The sequence below is a fragment of the Salvelinus sp. IW2-2015 genome, linkage group LG1, assembly GCF_002910315.2.
Source record: "Salvelinus sp. IW2-2015 linkage group LG1, ASM291031v2, whole genome shotgun sequence".
Lineage (NCBI taxonomy): Eukaryota > Metazoa > Chordata > Actinopteri > Salmoniformes > Salmonidae > Salvelinus > Salvelinus sp. IW2-2015.
Genome location: NC_036838.1, coordinates 34,647,810 through 34,666,599, shown reverse-complemented (window position 1 = coordinate 34,666,599; position 18,790 = coordinate 34,647,810). Strand labels below are relative to the sequence as shown.

Below are 18,790 nucleotides of genomic sequence, written 5' to 3'. Positions count from 1 at the left end.
GGTCAGTTGTTGGCTCTGGAGTTTGCCAAAGAGGGTGTTGAGCTTGAGCTCTGGGACTGTAACACGGCAGCCAACGAGAAGAATGCCAAGCTTGCCCGGGAACTGGGGGCCCAGGCGCACACCTACACAGTCGAGCTTTCCCGCTGGTTGAATATTAGAGACAGCTGAGCAGGTGCGGCGCGAGGTCGGCGATGTCACCATGTTGGTGAACAACACCAGGGTGGTAGCGGATGAATGCTGCTGGAGTGTCCTGATGAGCTGCTGGAGAGGAAGCTCCTCGTCAACTGCCATGCGCTCTTCTGGGTGAAACTACAGAAATCACCTGCACCACATTCATTTCACATTAAATGCTCAGATAAAATGCCTGTGTTAGAAATAAAATCAGAGAGCATCAAAAAGCATCTCTTTGAATGACATAACTCAACCATTATACTTGTGCATACTGTGTGAAATTGTGCAGACAATGTTTGCGCACTGAAATGTGAAAAGTGGAGTATGTAACGTCAGTTGATGACATGCATGCCTTTTGAATTCAAGGCTTGCATGTCACCTCTGACTTATTCACTTACCSCACTTACCCCTGCAATCCAAAATGGCACACCACCAATTATGATGGAATGTGAATCTTCTTATTTTGACTCTCTTACTGTAACCTTAGTCCCATGCTCAAAAAACCGATAAGCTCCAGAAAAACAAATGCCTAATCATCCTATTACATGTTTCTTTCTTTCATGTGTGACACCCCACCTCAGAATTACATGTATTAAACAGTGGCCTACAGTAACCCAGGGTTACTGCAAGGGTTTGGGGTAACTGGTTTTACCCCTCCATTCAACAGATGGCCTCAGATGAAAGCTAAGAACCATGGCCACATTGGGAAAGGGGGATACATAGTCAGTTGTCCAACTGAATGTATTCAGTCTTCCACATTTACCCCAACACCTCTGAATCAGAGAGGTGGGGGGGCTGCCTTAATCAACATCCATGGCACCCAGGGAACAGTGGGTTAACTGCCTTGCTCAGGGGCAGAATGACAGATTCTTACCTTGTCAGTTCAGGGATTCGATCCAGCAACCTTCTGGGGTTACTGGCCCAATGCTCTAACCACTAGGCTACCTGCTGCCCCAATTGCAAGTGCCCTGGGGCTTTTCAGCACTGCCTGTGTAGAGGTGAGACTGGAGGACTGGACATTACTTGGTTTCCTCTTCATGCTTAAATGTACTTTAAATGTCTGTTGGGTTGTTGTAAACCATATCAGATAAGATGAATGATCACACAATTTGTCATGTAGTCTATTGATGAAAGAAACTCCCTTCTGTTCAGTTGGTGCCTAGCCAAACTTGGCTAGACGAACTGAACGAGTGTGCTCGCTCGCATACATTCAACCTTCGCTTGAAAATACCTTTGCTTGACAAATGAGAAAAAAGTGCCAATAGTACTGTTTGTCCATCTTGAAATACAGTAGCCAGTATACACTTCCTCAAAATATATTTAATCTAAGATAACTCAAGAATTTGTTATTAATTTTGGCCTTTTATTCAGAGGATATCTTAGTTGCACAATTTTAAATCTAACTAGGATGTTTGGTGCAGTATTTCCGAAGTGAAAAATGTGCATGAAAATGAGTTGTCTATCATTAAATGACAACAAACACTTCATCAAAGAATACCTACTGTTGACCAATCACCGACGAAGGGGCGTAGTCCCAAAGTCCAAAATGAACAAAAACGTCACAAATGTCGTCATAATATATTCACAAACTGTTCTGAATGGGAATGTCTTTTAGCGAGATTTGGTTGTGCCCCCCTGGCTAGACTAACTTATCAATCTAAAAATTATTATTTGACATGGCTAATTGAGTGACTGTCAGTGACTGACTGATATAGAATTTTATTATCAATGTTTATAATTTTCAATTATTCTAATGTGTCTGCAACCCAGAATTTGTAAAGTTCTGGTTTAAATGAAACAGACAGAATTCCCAGCTCACAATAGTCAAATCAATGTTTATTCACGAGAGCTCTGCCGTTCATATACAAAGATAATCCTTTTATAACATTCTTCTAACCTACGCACACACATGCACACTAACATTAGGAGAGCTATCTTCTTCTCCAGAATTCTCACCACAGTTTATCACTACCCAGCTGACAGTTCCATTCCCCCCCAGATAAGGGAAACCTGGAGGGGTACTCCCTGTCCTATCGTACTTTCTCAGAGTTATAGCCGGGTCGGTTCAAACATAGTTTAAAGATCCTCTGTTTTCTTTCGGCACACACATACATTCCTCTCTTCCCCAGTCCAACCTAGTTGGACATATGTTTAATATTTTTAATTACTCCTTATCCATGCTACATAACCTCTAATCCCTAATGGTTAAGTTTCTGGGTACTATTATTTAATCATTTATCTTAAACCTTATAAATTATTTTATCACTGACAAAACAAGAGAAAAACTGCTGATGCACAACCAAACTTGAAACTTGCGCCTTGTGTATTCTACTATTCTAACTCTCAACAGTCCCTCCCAATTTGTAAAAATAATTTGGGGCCAGGGTCCCTAATGTCGCTTATGCCTGGAGCCGACCCTACTCGGCTGCTCCACACCATAGAGGAACAAACAAGAGTTATTTTGCAAACCCTATCAGTAATGTGCTGTTTATAGGCCAACATATGTAGCACTATCTCCTTTTCACCCCTCAGGACTACTGTGCAAGTAAATTTGGGGCGGTGGGGTTTCATTAACCCATAGTTTTCTGGCAGAAGAGGGCCTGGTCGGCATCAAAACCACACTGGTCTGTCTTTATATTGTCGACACCGGCATGTTCGCTGGCTGCGAGATGAGGTAAGAAACAAAGAGATCTTCTGTTAAATCTGACAATTAATCTTGATGGTTGTAAAGTCGTCTCAAATAAAACTGTGAAGGACCTCGGCGTTACTCTTGACCCTGATCTCTCTTTTGACGAACATATCAAGACTGTTTCAAGGACAGCTTTTTTCCATCTACGTAACATTGCAAAAATCAGAAATTTTCTGTCCAAAAATGATGCAGAAAAATTAATCCATGCATTTGTTACTTCTAGGTTAGACTACTGCAATGCTCTACTTTCCGGCTACCCGGATAAAGCACTAAATAAACTTCAGTTAGTGCTAAATACGGCTGCTAGAATCCTGACTAGAACCGAAGAAATGGTTGTTCATCATATTACTCCAGTGGCTAGCTTCCCTACACTGGCTTCCTGTTAAGGCAAGGCTGATTTCAAGGTTTTTACTGTTAACCTATAAAGCGTTACATGGGCTTGCTCCTACCTATCTTTCCGAGGTGTCCTTGCCGTACAACCTATACGTACGCTACGGTCACAAGACGCAGGCCTCCAATTGTCCCTAGAATTCTTAAGCAAACGCGGGAGCAGGGCTTTCTCCTATAGATCTCCATTTTTGGAACGGTCTGCCTACCCATGTGAGAACGCAGACTCTCGTCTCAAACTTTAGTCTTTACTGAAGACTTATCTCTTCAGTAGTGGTCATATGATTGAGTGTAGTCTGGCCAGGAGTGTGAAGGTAAGCGGAAAGGCTCTTGAGCAACGAACCGCCCTTGCTGTCTCTGCCTGGCCGGTTCCCCTCTCTCCACTGGGATTCTCTGCCTCTAACCCTATTACAGGGCTGAGTCACTGGCTTACTGGTGCTCTTTCATGCCGTCCTAGGAGGGTGCGTCCTTGAGTGGGTTGAGTTACTGACGTGATCTTCCTGTCTGGTTGGCGCCCCCCCTTGGTTTGTGCTGTGGTGGAGATCTTTGGGGCTATACTCGGCCTTGTCTCAGGATTGTAAGTTGTGGTTGAAGATTATCCCTCTAGTGGTGGCGGGGCTGTGCTTTGCAAAGTGGGTGGGTTATATCCTTCCTGTTTGGCCCTGTCCGGGGGGTATCATCGGATGGGGCCACAGTGTCTCCTGACCCCTCCTGTCTCAGCCTCCAGTATTTAAGCTGCAGTAGTTTATGTTCGGGGGGCTAGGGTCAGTTGGTTATACCTGGAGTACTTCTCCTGTCTTATCCAGTGTCCTGTGTGAATTTAAGTATGCTCTCTCTAATTCTCTCGTTCTCTCTTTCTTTCTCTCTCTCGGAGAACCTGACCCTAGGACCATACGTCACGGCAAACCGGGCATGATGACTCCTTGCTGTCCCAGTCCACCTGGCCTTGCTGCTGTTTCCAGTTTCAACTGTTCTGCCTGCGGTTATGGAACCCATACCTGTCCCAGACCTGCTGCTTTCAACTCTTAATGATCGCTATGAAAAAGCCAACGACTTTTATTCCTGATTTATTATTTGACCATGCTTGTCATTTATGCACATTTTGAAAATCTTGGCTCTCTCTAATTCTCTCCTTCTCTCTTTCTTTCTCTCTCTCGGAGGACCGGAGCCCTAGGACCATACGTCAGGACTATCGGGCATGATGACTCCTTGCTGTCCCCAGTCCGCCTGGCCTTGCTGCTATTCCAGTTTCACTGTTCTGCCTGCGGTTATGGAACCCTACCTGTCCCAGACCTGCTGTTTTCAACTCTTAATGATCGGCTATGAAAAGCCAACTGACATTTATTCCTGATATTATTTGACCATGCTTGTCATTTATGAACATTTTGAAAACTTGGCTCTCTCTAATTTCTCTCTCTTTCTCTCTCTCGGAGGACCTGAGCCCTAGGACCATACGTCAGGTACTACGGGCATGATGACTCCTTGCTGTCCCCAGTCCACCTGGCCTTGCTGCTATTCCAGTTTCAACTGTTCTGCCTGCGGTTATGGAACCGCCACCTGTCCCAGACCTGCTGTTTTTCAATCTCCTTTAGGGATGATCGGCTATGAAAAGCCAACTGACATTTATTCCTGATTATTATTTGACCATGCTTGTCACTTGTGAACATTTTGAACATCTTGGCATAGTTCTGTTATAATCTCCACCCGGCAGCCAGAAGAGGACTGGCCACCCCTCATAGCCTGGTTCCTCTCTAGGTTTCTTCCTAGGTTTTGGCCTTTCTAGGGAGTTTTTCCTAGCCACCGTGCTTCTACACCTGCATTGCTTGCTGTTTGGGGTTTTAGGCTGGTTGTCTGTACAGCACTTCGAGATATTAGCTGATGTACGAAGGGCTATATAAAATAAACTTGATTGATTGAGGTAAGACACCCTTGTTGGCCATCTTGTTCCACAATGATGCCATGACCTGTGCCATTGAACCCACTGCATCTCTTTTTGCTCTCTGGCACACTCTACAGGAAGGAGCTGCTGGGTTTAATTCCTCCCTGGACACATCCTTGGGGACTGTTATGAATAATGACTAAATGATGTATACATTTAACCTAGAACTATAACCAATTGAATTCTAYCCTGTTTTTCTGTATTGATAAATAATGTTAGTTCATAAGAAAGAGGTTATGTAGCATGTACATGGGAAGAGAGGAAGGTATGAGTGTGCCTAAAGAAAACAAAGTGGATCATGAAACTATGTTTGAACCGACCTGGCTATAACTCTGGGGAGATAAGATAAGGCATGGAGAGCCCCTCCAGATTTCCCGTATCTGGAGGGGACTGGAACTGTCAGCTGTGTGGTAATAAACTTTGGTGAGACTCCAGGAGAGAAAGAGAGAATCCAAAGTTTAGTGTGTATGTATATGCGTAGGTTAAGAGAATAGTATAAAAATAACGTTTTTGTATATGCACAGCAGAGCTCTCTAAATAAACATTCCTGACAATTGTAGCTGGGCCTCCGCCTGATTCATTCCAACCAGTTTCCTACAAATTCTGGGTATCAGGCGGAGTAATCAATTCAATTGGGTTTATGAACACTGAGAACATAATTCTCGTGACAGGGACAAGCACAATCTTCATACTATGCTTTATGTACATACAGTACCCTGAATTACACAAGCGTAAGTATCTAATTATTCAAGGGGATGGGGACTAAAAAAGAAACTCATGTGATAGGTTTCCTTGACCAAAAAGTAGTTAGTTCAACATCATTTGTCTATAGACTGCTTCCTTGGGAGGCCAACGTTGCGAAGTACCGCYTCATGGGAGGTGACAAGTGCATGCTGCCCTTCAAGACAATGGAGCAGAAGGCTGACACTACCAACGGCCATGCTAAATCCTCATAGGACCAATCCTTCCTGCCCAAATGGGCTTTGTCACCAAATACCAACACTATCTGCACACCAAAGGGTCAGCTGAGACAATCTTACTACACCCTGACAGGATATCTGAAGGGTGAGAAAGTGCATTATAGCAGCTGTTATCACTTTTTGATAAACTTTTAAAATCTTCATAACAGGTTGTCAGGGTAACAATCTGCTGGATCAAATGCCATTCATGTGAATAAAATAAATGGAAATGTGTATTAAGTGTGATTTTATTTGAGTGCCACGGCTAATCAAGAGGCTGTACACAATGACTTTCACTGAAAGCACAAAACAGCTCAGGTTTTATACAAGATCCTCTTTACTCACATTTATAGACAGTTTCTGCACTAAGACCAGACATAACAAAGACAATGCTATGTGCAACTACATGCAACAGAGAAACATTTTAAGCACTATATTTTGAGGTAATGACCACCAGTCCTCCATAAGAGTAAAAACAAAGGAAATCCAACTACTGAAAAACAAGGACAAAGAAAAAAACACTTCATTTGATTCTGCAAAGAGCCATGAAGTCCAATTCAGCCAGTTAACTCCAGAGTGCTGTCGATGTTGGTCGGGTTTGTCAATGTATGTTCAATGACAGGTCGTTATGGCAAAATCGACAAACAAGCAGATACATTGGTCATATCAAAGCATAACATTCACAAAGTTGAGTGTTGGTGAAGCCAGCCTTCCACAACTTTCCATAACTGCACCGCATGCCAATAAAGGACAAAGACAACCCCACCCCCCCCACAAAAAACTATTGCTCTTCCATTTCTTTTAACACCATTTAAAAACCCTTAAAAATCCCAATTTGTAGATGAACATGTTGACCCATTGTCCAAGTATCCACCATGAGTAGTCAATTGATCAGTCTTCGTTTTGTCCATTCAATCCCGATGAGTCAGTCCCAGTTATTGTGCAGTGTGATGGTGTCTTATGCGTCAGTGAGGAAGCTTCTGTGTCCATGTTCACACCAGCTGTACAGAGGCAGCCTGGAGGTAACCCTGCAGGTACTGGAGGGCCTCAGCATTCAGGCTGGTGCTCAGCATAGAGGGGACCTGCCATGGGAGGTGAACAGGAGAGATTCACTCAGTTGACATCTACTACTGAAAGCATATATAGTACTCAAAGAAAAATAATTCAGCGAGGCATTAGCAATCTAGGAGCCAAAATGTTGTACACTACTCCCCGCTCTGCTATTCCTGGGGCCTCAAACAGTCTATGCTGTGCTAGAGCACCTTCAACACTCTGTTGGGTGACTGGCTCTCAGTCAGCTGGGGCTTCACTTTTATAAGTAAGCCTTGTCCGAGACAGAATGCACCATAGGACAGGAACCCATCTTCAGTGTCTGTAGTATGCGGCAGCTTGTTGTACAAGTACACCCCTTTGAAAGAACACTAGTCTGTCGCAAGGTCTTACCCCCATCCAACTCATTAATTCTGAGTGCCAAACAGAGACATTAGGAGCCATTTTAAAGTCTTTGGTAGGACTCGACCGGGTATTGAGCCAACCATCCAATCTCAGAACAGACACTAACCACAAAGACACCGAGTTGGTACTTAACTTTTATACCATGTTGTTTTGCTTAAAATGACCGACTAAATCATATGAGAGTAGAAGATTGGAACACAAGGTGGACATGAAAATAAAGAATTGGAGCCTTGCTGTGTAGGTGTTCCTGCTATAAGGAGTGATTTAGTCAAGAGGCCCACTGCCTCTAACATAGCCAAGTATTAGTGCATTTCAATAAATCAACTTACCCGCCCGGGACATGCAGTAGAGAGCTTGTGGAGAGACTGAGCTAGCAGGATCTTGGGGTTGCTGACCACCTCTCCGATGGGGTCATGCTCCTTCTTCCCAGCAAAGGCCAGCTGGGAGAAAGCAGTCTGGTAACCGGGTGTGTCCTCTATGTCAATGAAGTGCTCGTCGTCAGGGATGCTATCATCCTCTGGTAGCTCAAATAGCCCAATCAGGGCCTGAAGCAGGGGGGTCCTAAAGAATAAACAATTTAGCAGGCCATTCATTTAGTAAAAACACTACAAAGTGTAATAATATTCCAGGACAGTTTCTCACCAGAGTTTGGTGTACTCAGTATCTATCATGGCAGGGCACTCGGTGAGGATCTTGATGATGCCCACAGCACAGATCTTCTTCTCCACTGGTCCAGACACTTTCTGCACCTCTGGAATGACTATCTTCTCCAGCACCATGCCAAACATCCTACAAGAGAAATTAGACTCAGCACTGAGAATACCTCTCCACGTGGTTCTTATCTTTTATTACATTCATTAAGGCCTATAATATGGACTATGATAAAACATTCCAAGCTCAGCCTAACATGCCATGCAAGTGTGTGTAATGCAGTACGAGGACATGGTTGGCCTTTAAAAGCCAAAAGAGACAACTGACTGGCTTGCATGCAGATCAATGTAAATGAGTCATCTGCACACTCAGCTCCAAGGCTACACTAATGGACATAAACTGAATCAAACGTGTCAAAGGTCAGTCTCATTTAGTCTGACAAGAGATACTTACTTTGGCTGTATGCTGTCAAAAATCTCCTGCAGAGCAATGGCTCCGTACTTGACACCATACAGATTGATAAACACCATGAAGCCTGTGGAAAATAGGAGGGCTTGTGAAAATGTGCAGCATTGAGAGATCACGCAGAGCTCATTCTAAAACTAGGGTAATATAACCCTACACACTCCTGTTGTGCAAGCATAACAAAGAGGATGTGGGTGCAGTTTCAATTGTACTTCTTAAATAAACATGCCGACATTTGTTTTAAGCTATACTCACTCTTGATGAACTTGGTGGTTTTGGAGCTCTGCAGTCTCTGAAAGAGCAGGATGAARATCTGTTTCCTGTACTGAACAATGGATTCCCTGAGAGGGAGAGCGAGAGAACAAAATAACTCATAATACAGCCCCCATGTCAACTACACACAAAGTTCACCGTTAGAAGACAGAGGTGGAGGTTGTTGACTCACGTCGGCATGTGCTCTATGATACTGTTCATCAGGTAGAAACCTTGGTGGTCATTGGCCTTGGAGGCTATGAGCTTCTGGAAGACTCCTAGCAGGCCAGGCTGTATAGGGAGAGCACTTTAACATCAGATTATCACAACTAACTAATTGCATGCATCAACAGGTAAATTAAGACAGGTAGGTTTCAGAAAAGTACAGTAAGACTCCTCTTATTACAGTACCCCCAGCTATAACTCACTATTTTGTCAGCAGCAGAGCTGGCTATGGTGGCTCCCCCCTTCTCCAGATAGGCCTGAAGCAGGCGCACCAGAGGGGGAATGTTGCCAGTGCGTTCCCACAGCACAGGCTGCAGCAGGTGGGGGAAAAGGGCCATGTAGGAGTTGGGGATGGAGCTGGTGTGGATCTCCAGAAGCAGGGACATCACCTGGAACACGTACGGCACAAACTCTGCAACAGGAAGTGGGACAGTTGATGTAAGAAGGGCAATGTATAGTTTGCCAACAACACTGCATCCATGCAATTCAACCCCTTCATCCACCTACTCAGTTTCCTAGGCATGTTCTAGTCAGACAAGCATCTTATGCTTAACATGAACTTCTATAACCTGCTGCTTTCTAGAGTACAGCCACATACCCTGTACATCATTCTGTAGGATCTCAGTGAAGACTGGGAAGAGGGCCTCCTCGAAGCTGCCCACAGTGGTAGTGTTGGCCTTGCAGGTGATCCGGATGGACAGGCACAGGGACTCAAACAGGTAGTGGTTAAAGTGAGGCTTGCTGGGGTTCTGGAAGAAACATGATACAGGTAAATAATAGGGATGGAAATTGCCATGGACCCCACGATACGATATCACAGCACTTACGTGCCGATACGATATTTATTGCGATTATATACTGATTTTTATTGCGATTCAATGTTCCAAACATAATGCTCACCATATGTCTGCTGCAGAGGGACAAGAGAGACAGTCACGGAAATAAAGTGCTGAAAACAAATTGGCTCCCTATTTAAAAAGATGGAGAACAAAGCTATGAAGGAAAAATACTGCCGTTTCTGTACTTGGTACATCCAAGTAGCGCAAAAATTGTATGGCGATTTTGTCAAAAACTATACGAATAATATCCTGATTTGTAACTATCAATGGTGCCAGATTTCATATTTCCTCCAGATGTGACRACTCTTGGCATTCAGGCCAGAGTTCAATCTTGGTTTCATCAGACCAGAGAATCTTGTTTCTCATGGTCTGAGTCTTTAGGTGCTTTTTGGCAAACTCCAAGTAGGCTTTCATGTGCCTTTTACTTAGGACTAGCTTCAGTCTGGCCACTCTTCCATAAAGGCCTGATTGGTGGAGTGCTGCAGAGATGGTTGTCCTTCTGGAAGGTTCTCCCATCTCCACAGAGGAACTCTAGAGCTCTGTCAGAGTGACCATCGGGTTCTTGGTCACCTCCGTGATCGAGACCCTTCTCCCCCGATTGTTCAATTTGGCCGGGCAGCCAGCTCTAGGAAGAGTCTTGGTGGTTCCAAACTTCTTACATTTAAGAATGATAGAGGTCACTGTGTTCTTGGGAACCTTCAATGCTGCAGAAATGTTTTGGTACCCTTCCCCAGATCTGTGCCTCGACACAATCCTGTCTCGGAGCTCTACGGACAATTCCTTCGACCTCATGGCTTGGTTTTTGCTCTGTGGGGCTTTGTATAGACAGGTGTGTGCCTTTCCAAATCACGTCCAATGAATTGAATTTACCAAAGGTGTACTCCAATCAAGTTGTAGAAACATCTCAAGGACGATCAATGGAAACAGGATGCTCAATTTCAAGTCTTACAGCAAAGGGTCTGAATACTTCTGTAAATAAGGCATGTTTTTTTTATTTTTTATAAATGTGCTAAAACTTCTAAAAACCTGTTTTCGCTTTGTCATTATTGTGTGTAGATTGCTGAGGATTTTTATTGATTTAATCCATTTTAGAATAAGGCTTTAACGTAACAAAATGTGGAAAAAGTCAAGGGGTCTGAATACTTTCCGAAGGCACTGTATGTTATGGCGAAATTGTGACTTTTGGTGTTCTGCAATTTATTCCCAGCTGTTTTTCTTGAGGCAAGTTTAAGTTCGGTGGTCGAAGTCCACGCCCCTTCATAGAGATTTGTTAATTGAGTGTTTGTCATTCAACGATAGATAACTATTTCATGCATTTTTTTCACTTGAGAAATACTGCACTAAACATCTTAGTTAGATGTAAAATTGCACGACTAAGACGTCCTCGACAAAAGTGTCAATTTATCACAGATTTCTTGAGTTATCTTAGATAAATTTAGAGACGATTTTTAGGAAGTGTGCTGGCTACAGCGTCTCAAGCGGGACAAACCGTAATATTGCCAATTCTTTTCTTGTTTTGAAGTGAAGGTATTTTAAGGGCGTATGCGAGCACAGACATGAATTACGCCTAGCCAAGTTCTGCAAGGAGCAAACCGAACCTATGATCCGGATGCCTTTAGACACAATGCAAGTCAGCTCATGTGTACATGCATCCACAGCAATGCAGACAAGAGATGAGTGTGTGACCTACCTTGCTGACCAGCAGGAGCTTGTGAGTGAGCTGGCCAATCAGAGTGGGGATGTAAGAAACAATGGCCTCCTGCAGGAGGGAGAAGCTGCGCATGATGGCTGGAAGAAAATGAAGGAGAAGTCTGGGTAGAGGACAAGGATCAGTACACACTGAAAAACGTTGTCTGCAACCTTAAAAGGAAGGTGACATTAGGTCCTCCATGACGACATTAAGCAAAAGGACAGATAGCTAAAAATACAATGAAAGCCATAGAATTATAAGCAGAGCATTTAACACTCAAACTCAAGTACCTTTCATGATATATTCATTCTCTGAGGAGCCAGGCAGAGCCAGGGCCTTGAACAGGTTGTTTAGCAGCTGTTCTGTGAAGGGGGCCATCTCTGCAGGAGTGATACTGAAACATGATGACAGATGATTAATCACTACTGACATGAGGCACCAAAAGTTACAAACTAAGGTTATTGGTAATGATCAAAGAGTTTTATTAACAAACAACTATGGATGCTGTGTATAGTTGATTATATTTGTGTAGTGTAGGAAAAGACAAAGTCTTTATTTAATTATCTAAGTATAGATGGTTACTACTCACAGAGTGGAGTTGTTGGGGCCCCTCATGGTGAAGAGTCTCTCCAGTGCATGGGCAGCGTAGGTGTGCTCTACCGTGCTCTCTGCCTGCAGGTGGGCCACCAGCAGAGGGACAGCCTGCAGCAGCTGCTCTTTGGGCAGCTGGAAGACAAGAGGGGACCGAGGACTGGTTATTCACGGGCCCCTGCAAGCGTTGATTTCAACTCTTAGTAAATGGGCTGAACTCATGACAGTGAATTTTCAGAGGGTAGAGAAAACAAAATCATACCTGACTTCTGAAGATCATGACATATTTGATGGCATCAGCCTTCAACACTGGGAACTCATTGACTATAATAGAACAGAGTAAACATGTTCCATAACAGTGCAGCTATAAAGCAATCACCAGCGGTGATGGTTAATTCATTCATCGTTTGTTTCTAAGTTCAACTTTATATTTACCGTTCTGGGATTTGAGGTCTGTGAGAATGTGGTTCACAAAGAATTCTGTAAGGTTCACCAACTCGTTAGCTTGCGTGATACCATGCTGAAAAATAAACATTTTGTCCATGTAATTAGCTCAATGTCTCTACTGCAAAAACATTTACAGTTGAAGTCAGATGTTCACATACACTTAGGTTGGCGTCATTAGAACTTGTTTTTCAACCACTCCAAATTTCTTGTTAACAAACTATAGTTTTTRCAAGTCGGTTAGGACATCTACTTTGTGCATGACACAAGTAATCGTTCCAACAATTGTTTACAGACCGATTATTTCACTGTATCACAATTCCAGTGGGTCAGAAGTTTACATACACTAAGTTGACAGTGCCTTTAAACAGCTTGGAAAATTCCAGAAAATGTCATGGCTTTAGAAGCTTCTGATTGACTCAAATGATGTCACTTAGCCTATTGGAGGTGTACCTGTGGATGTATTTCAAGGCCTACCTTCAAACTCAGTGCCTATTTGCTTGACATCCTAGGAAAATCAAAAGAAATCAGCCAAGACCGCAGAAAAAAAATTATAGATCTCCACAAGTCTGGTTCATGCTTGGGAGCAAATTCCAAACACCTGAAGGTACACTGTTCATCTGTACAAACAATAGTACGCAAGTATAAACACCTTGGGACCACGCAGCCATCATACCGCTCTGTCTCCTAGAGATGAACGTACTTGGGTGCGAAAAGTGCAAATCAATCCCACAACAACAGCAAAGGACCTTGTGAAGATGCTGGAGGAAACAGGTACAAAAGTATCTATATCTTCAGTAAAAACGAGTCCTATATCGACATAACCTGAAAGGCCGCTCAGCAARGAAGAAGCCACTGCTCCAAAACCGCCATAAAAAAGCCAGACTACGGTTTGCAACTGCACACAGGGACAAAGATCGTACTTTTTGGAGAAATGTCCTCTGGTCTGATGAAACAAAAATAGAACTGTTTGGCCATAATGACCATCGTTATGTTTGGAGGAAAAAGGGGGAGGCTTGCAAGCCAAAGAACACCATCCCAACTGTGAAGCACGGGGGTGGCAGCATCATGTTGTGGGGGTGCGTTGCTGCAGGAGTGACTGGTGCACTTCACAAAATAGAAGGCATCATGAGGAAGGAACATTATGTGGATATATTGAAGCAACATCTCAAGACATCAGTCAGGAAGTTAAAGCTTGGTCGCAAATGGGTCTCGCAAATGGACAATGAGCCTAAGCATACTTCCAAAGTTGTGGCAAAAAGTCTTAAGGACAACATAGTGACTGTCTCTTATACACATCTAGATGTGTATAAGAGACAGCAGTTACACCAGCGCGGTCAGGAGGAATGTGCCAAAATTCACCCAACTCATTGTGGGAAGCTTGTGGAAGGCTACCCAAAACGTTTGACCCAATTCTGACCCACTAGGAATGGGATGAAAKAAATAAAACCTGAAATAAATAATTCTCTACTATTATTCTGACATTTCACATTCTTAAAATAAAGTGGTGATCCTAACTGACCTAAGACAGGGAATTTTTACTAGGATTAAATGTCAGGAATTGTGAAAAACTGAGTTTAAATGTATTTGGCTAAGGTGTATGTAAACTTCTGACTTCAACTGTATAACCCATCAGATGTCACAAACACACCCAAATACAATAGGCATAATGACCTAATCATACCTTCGCTGTCTGGGCTTTTGAGGCCAGAGATGTGACCAGGTAGATGGCAGCGTCTTTGTGCTTCCAGTTCACCCCTGGGTTCTTGGCATACTCCCCAAGCATGGAGTTGACATAGCCAGAAAAGATGGCTGTGACCGGGCCCTCAAAGAACTTACACAGGCCTCTCACCAAGTCACAAGCAGCCCTGCGCCGAGTGTCTATGTCTGCAGGAAGGAGACAGAACCGAGGGGTGAATATCAGTGTACCTTGAATACCTATACTTCAACAATCCTCCAGTTCAATTTTGGTCTTGTTGAGTTAAAAAAAATATATACCTGATCCTTCAAGATCTCTTCGGATATATTCCTCAGAGTTATCCTCAAAGGCCTCCTCATCAGCACCTGGAGACAGAAATCTATGTATCAGTATCAGAGACCATTATGCAAATCGCTGCCATTAATGTACAATAGCAAGATCAGAAACAATAGTCATGTAGCCATTTATCCCCAAGATACTGTTTCAGTCTAAACTCACTTCTGAACTCCATGTTAGGCACAATGACCTTCTCACAGATGCTGGTGAGTGTGTTCTGGTCCTCAAACAGATGCTTGTAGTGGGGCCTTTCACACACAGATGCCAGGAACTGAATAGCATTGCTCACAAGCTACATCACAAACATAAAAAGGAGCAAACATATTATTTTACCTTTATTTAACTAGGCAAGTCAGTTAAGAACAAATTCCTATTTTCAATGACGGCCTAGGAACAGTGGGTTAACTGCCTTGTTCAGGGGCAGAACAACAGATTTTTACCTTGTCAGCTCGGGGATTCGAGCTTGCAACCTTTCAGTTACTAGTCCAATGCTCTAACCACTAGGCTACCTGCCGCCCCAAGCAAACGTATTAGCAGGTGGTCAACATGATCTATTGATAAGCTACATGAATGTATCAGCAGTCTCACCAGATCGTACTTGACCTCCTGGCCAGTGGAGACCAGCAGGTTCCAGATAGCGGTGACAAACCGAGGCAGGTAAGGCTGGAATTCTTCATCGTACTTCTGGGCATACAGAGCAGCGTTGTCACAGATCTGAGACTTGAGCAGCTCCAGAAGACCTGCCTCCTCTTCATCCTGTTGGGAGGAAAAGACAAGACCGTATCACAAGTTTAATCAACTGATTCATTAATAGCCACTTTCACATCTTACAGTGAAAGTGCTGTTAATCACCAGGTCCACTCACATCTGTTTGTAGTAGCTTGTTATCCAAGGTCAACAAGTTATGGAAATTAGACATCCATGTCTCCATGTTGTCCTCAAAGAACTCTGGAAGGTCCTGTGAAGGCAGAGACAAAGACGGAAAAATGAGATAACTCCAGTGAAAAAGCATCACATTTAAATACAGTAAGTTCTTGTGGGCATAAAGCAGGTAAGAGGCAGGGGGGACGCACCTGAAAGTTGAGACTGTAGAAAAGCTTTGAGATCAGAGTAAGGGACGAGAAGAGGATCTTCAAAGCATTGATGTCAGTCGCATGGGTCTGACACAGCTCAATGGTGGCCTGAAAAAAACAATAGACATGAATAGCAGATAATGTCTTCCCATGTCTGAATAATTAAAGTACTATAAAGTAAAAGCAAGGGACGGCAAGCAACAATTTCCAGACGCATGTTGTTTTTACTTAAAATACACTTCAATTGTTCGAGTTGAATAACTCTGAAACCAATCCACCACTAACCTTGAAGAGTTCAGTCAGTGGATTCGCAAACGTGTCCAACACCAGCTTAATCTCCAGCCATAGCTCATTTGACTTAAACTCATGTCGATACCTGGGAAAACAGATGATCAGTGTTAATATCTTTCAAAATTAACCACAAAGACATGATTTACTATGACACCTATCATTAGAGGGCCACGTGTCATGCTCATGGTGGTTAACCTCTTGAAAAGTGAGTGTGCGGTMCGGAGCACTCCGTTGATTATGTGGAAGTCTCCGCTCTGGAAGCGGGTCACCATCTCTGTCAGGAGGTCCGGCCACTTCAGAGGGAAGTCCTCTCTACCGATGATGCTGATGGCATCACTCAACTGTAGAAGAACAGTAAATACAGAAAAACTGAACCATCTCTACAAATCTCCCTTTTGATTGTATACATGTATTATTCTAAAGGATTGTGAACCCATGGATTCCAAGAACCTCATATGAAACTCAAAACAAGCACCAGCCCGCTGACTTTGATTTAGAGTAGATGAACAGGTAACAGGTCTTGACTCATGTGAAGACATACCTGTTTCTGAATCTGTTCAGGGCTGCTCAGCATCAAATTTACAATGTTGGCCTTGATAGTGGTTCGGTCCGGATCTGAGATTTTGTTGGGTTCATCTTCAATCTGAAAGAGACAGAATACAAAGTAACACTTGTCATGCCAACATTGGGACAACAATACTTGCACAACCCATAACATTTCTTCCAATATTCAGACCACCACTACTAACTTACTATGCGCCAGTTCCTCTTGATGTAATTTTTGAAGGTGACAGCTGCACACACCCGGATCACATTGTCTTGGGATTTCTCCAACAATGTAAGCAGCAATATTGGGTAATTCTGGTTCCCTTCAACTGACTCAAGAAACTTTTCAGCTGGAAGAGGGAAATAAGAACATTCCAGTCAAGCACTGGGAAATTGTACATAAATGCCAATGTATATATCATTGTATATGTTTATTGCAAGCATTCTACTCTGAGCTCCCATACCTGGACGTCTTACGGATGGATCTGGGTCCAGAGTTTTGCGCATAAATTCTGTGAGGGTCTGAAGGTTTCCATCATTTATCTCCATGGTGCCCTGGAAATATTGTCATAATCAATACATTAGGCATAGTAACGTTAACGGTAGTGATGGTCTGAACTGACTAGTACCATTAACTGACTGTCTTCGCTACAAGTTCATGAAAAGTTATATTTTCACMAAAAAAAAACATATGGTATATTCACCCGATCAATATATGATTGAGTAAGTCATACTAGCTAGCTATACATCACTAAAACACCAGTTACTGACAAATACTTTGGCCTAATGCTAGCAAATGTTAGCCCATTTTGCCGTCCGACAAATTTTTCGAAAACATTTTAAAATGACAACCTTTGTGCTCCAATGAAATTCGTTATTCTTCTCTACGTCAGACACTTTACCCACTCACAGTAAATCTAGGGAAGGACTTTGGGGGGTGCCGTTAGCAACTAGCTAGCAAAATTAGCATGGTACTCTGGCATGGTGATGCTGATTCAAAATACTTCAGTTTCACTACTTTATGTCAACTGTAGGGCAGGTTTCTTACATCTCAAATATCCAAAACTTGTTTCGAGGATATAAACTTAGCTACGGAGTAGAGTAAGTAAATCACAGCAAGTTGATTTAATGACTGCGCAAGTTAGCTAGCTAGTTTGGTAGCCAACTAGCCATAACGGTCTGGTAGGCTAACTTTGCACGTCTTCTCACTACTTGTACGTTAGTAGCTAGCGAGCTGATATTGTGTTACACTTGGTTAGGCCAGATAGCCCTTTCTGTAACAATTCATTTTCTGTTTATGGAACATAGCTAGATAACTAAACGTGAATAGCTAGCAAGTATCGCAGTGACAGTGTTCTACTAGTAAATGTTCGCTAGTTTGCTGATGCTAAATTATCCACGATGGGCAAATTAGAAACTACCGCAGTTTTCCTTCTTTCTACAAGCAAGCCAGTAATGTACATTAAACTGTATAATTTGATACAGCGGTGAGATGTTATACCTTCTCTTGCTATGAGTTGTCTCTCAGCCGGTATGTGCTGTTGTACGATTCGCTGCTGCCTGACTAACGTTAGCTTGTTTAAAGAAATCTCAAGCCACTGACTGCGCGGTATGTGTACTGGGCGTGCGCAAAATAAGTTTGGAAAACCACGCTAGACACACCCCTGTGCACTTGCATTGGCAGGTGTTCAGAACAGATGCTATGTTATTGATGAATTTATCACTATTATTGATTGATGAAGTGTGTTCACTGAGTTATAACCCCATATTCATGTCATGGAAGACCAATAGAACAACTTAAAGAGAAGAATCAAAGTGTCTGTTGGTTCCTCTTTTCTTGTCTGGTGCCTTTGAGTCAGGACATGGCTGCCCACTAGAATGTTCCATATTGCAGCACAGATACTAAATTAGCAGTCAAGAACAAGTCCATTCTTCATTTTTTATGAAAACGTTTATCCATCACAGAGAAACATTTAATACAATAATAATGCACTTGTTAGAACAATTAAGATGCAAATACAAAACAGCTTGAACAGAGTAAGCAAGCTCATTTAACAATTCTACAAACGAATGACAACTCTAACATGA

General features: G+C 42.9%; 1 protein-coding gene and 1 pseudogene across 1 annotated transcript; one reads left to right on the top strand and one right to left on the bottom strand.

The window, feature by feature from the left end:
- On the top strand, window positions 1-6,142 carry LOC111974505 (retinol dehydrogenase 10-like; annotated as a pseudogene).
- Window positions 6,143-6,375: 233 nt separating this feature from the next.
- Window positions 6,376-18,317, bottom strand: LOC111966318 (exportin-2). Its single transcript, XM_023990849.2, has 25 exons — window positions 18,204-18,317; window positions 17,167-17,257; window positions 16,910-17,052; window positions 16,698-16,799; window positions 16,352-16,497; window positions 16,151-16,241; window positions 15,866-15,973; window positions 15,658-15,750; window positions 15,381-15,548; window positions 14,955-15,084; window positions 14,756-14,821; window positions 14,442-14,644; window positions 12,749-12,833; window positions 12,576-12,637; window positions 12,312-12,448; window positions 12,013-12,116; window positions 11,723-11,820; window positions 9,792-9,942; window positions 9,397-9,605; window positions 9,162-9,259; window positions 8,972-9,057; window positions 8,705-8,786; window positions 8,243-8,389; window positions 7,930-8,161; window positions 6,376-7,227 (listed from the first exon to the last, which is right to left on the bottom strand). The coding sequence occupies exons 2-25, from the start codon at window positions 17,249-17,251 to the stop codon at window positions 7,138-7,140; spliced, it is 2,916 nt and encodes a 971-aa protein (XP_023846617.1). The 5' UTR covers window positions 17,252-17,257; window positions 18,204-18,317; the 3' UTR covers window positions 6,376-7,137.
- Between the last annotated feature and the right edge of the window lie 473 nt (window positions 18,318-18,790).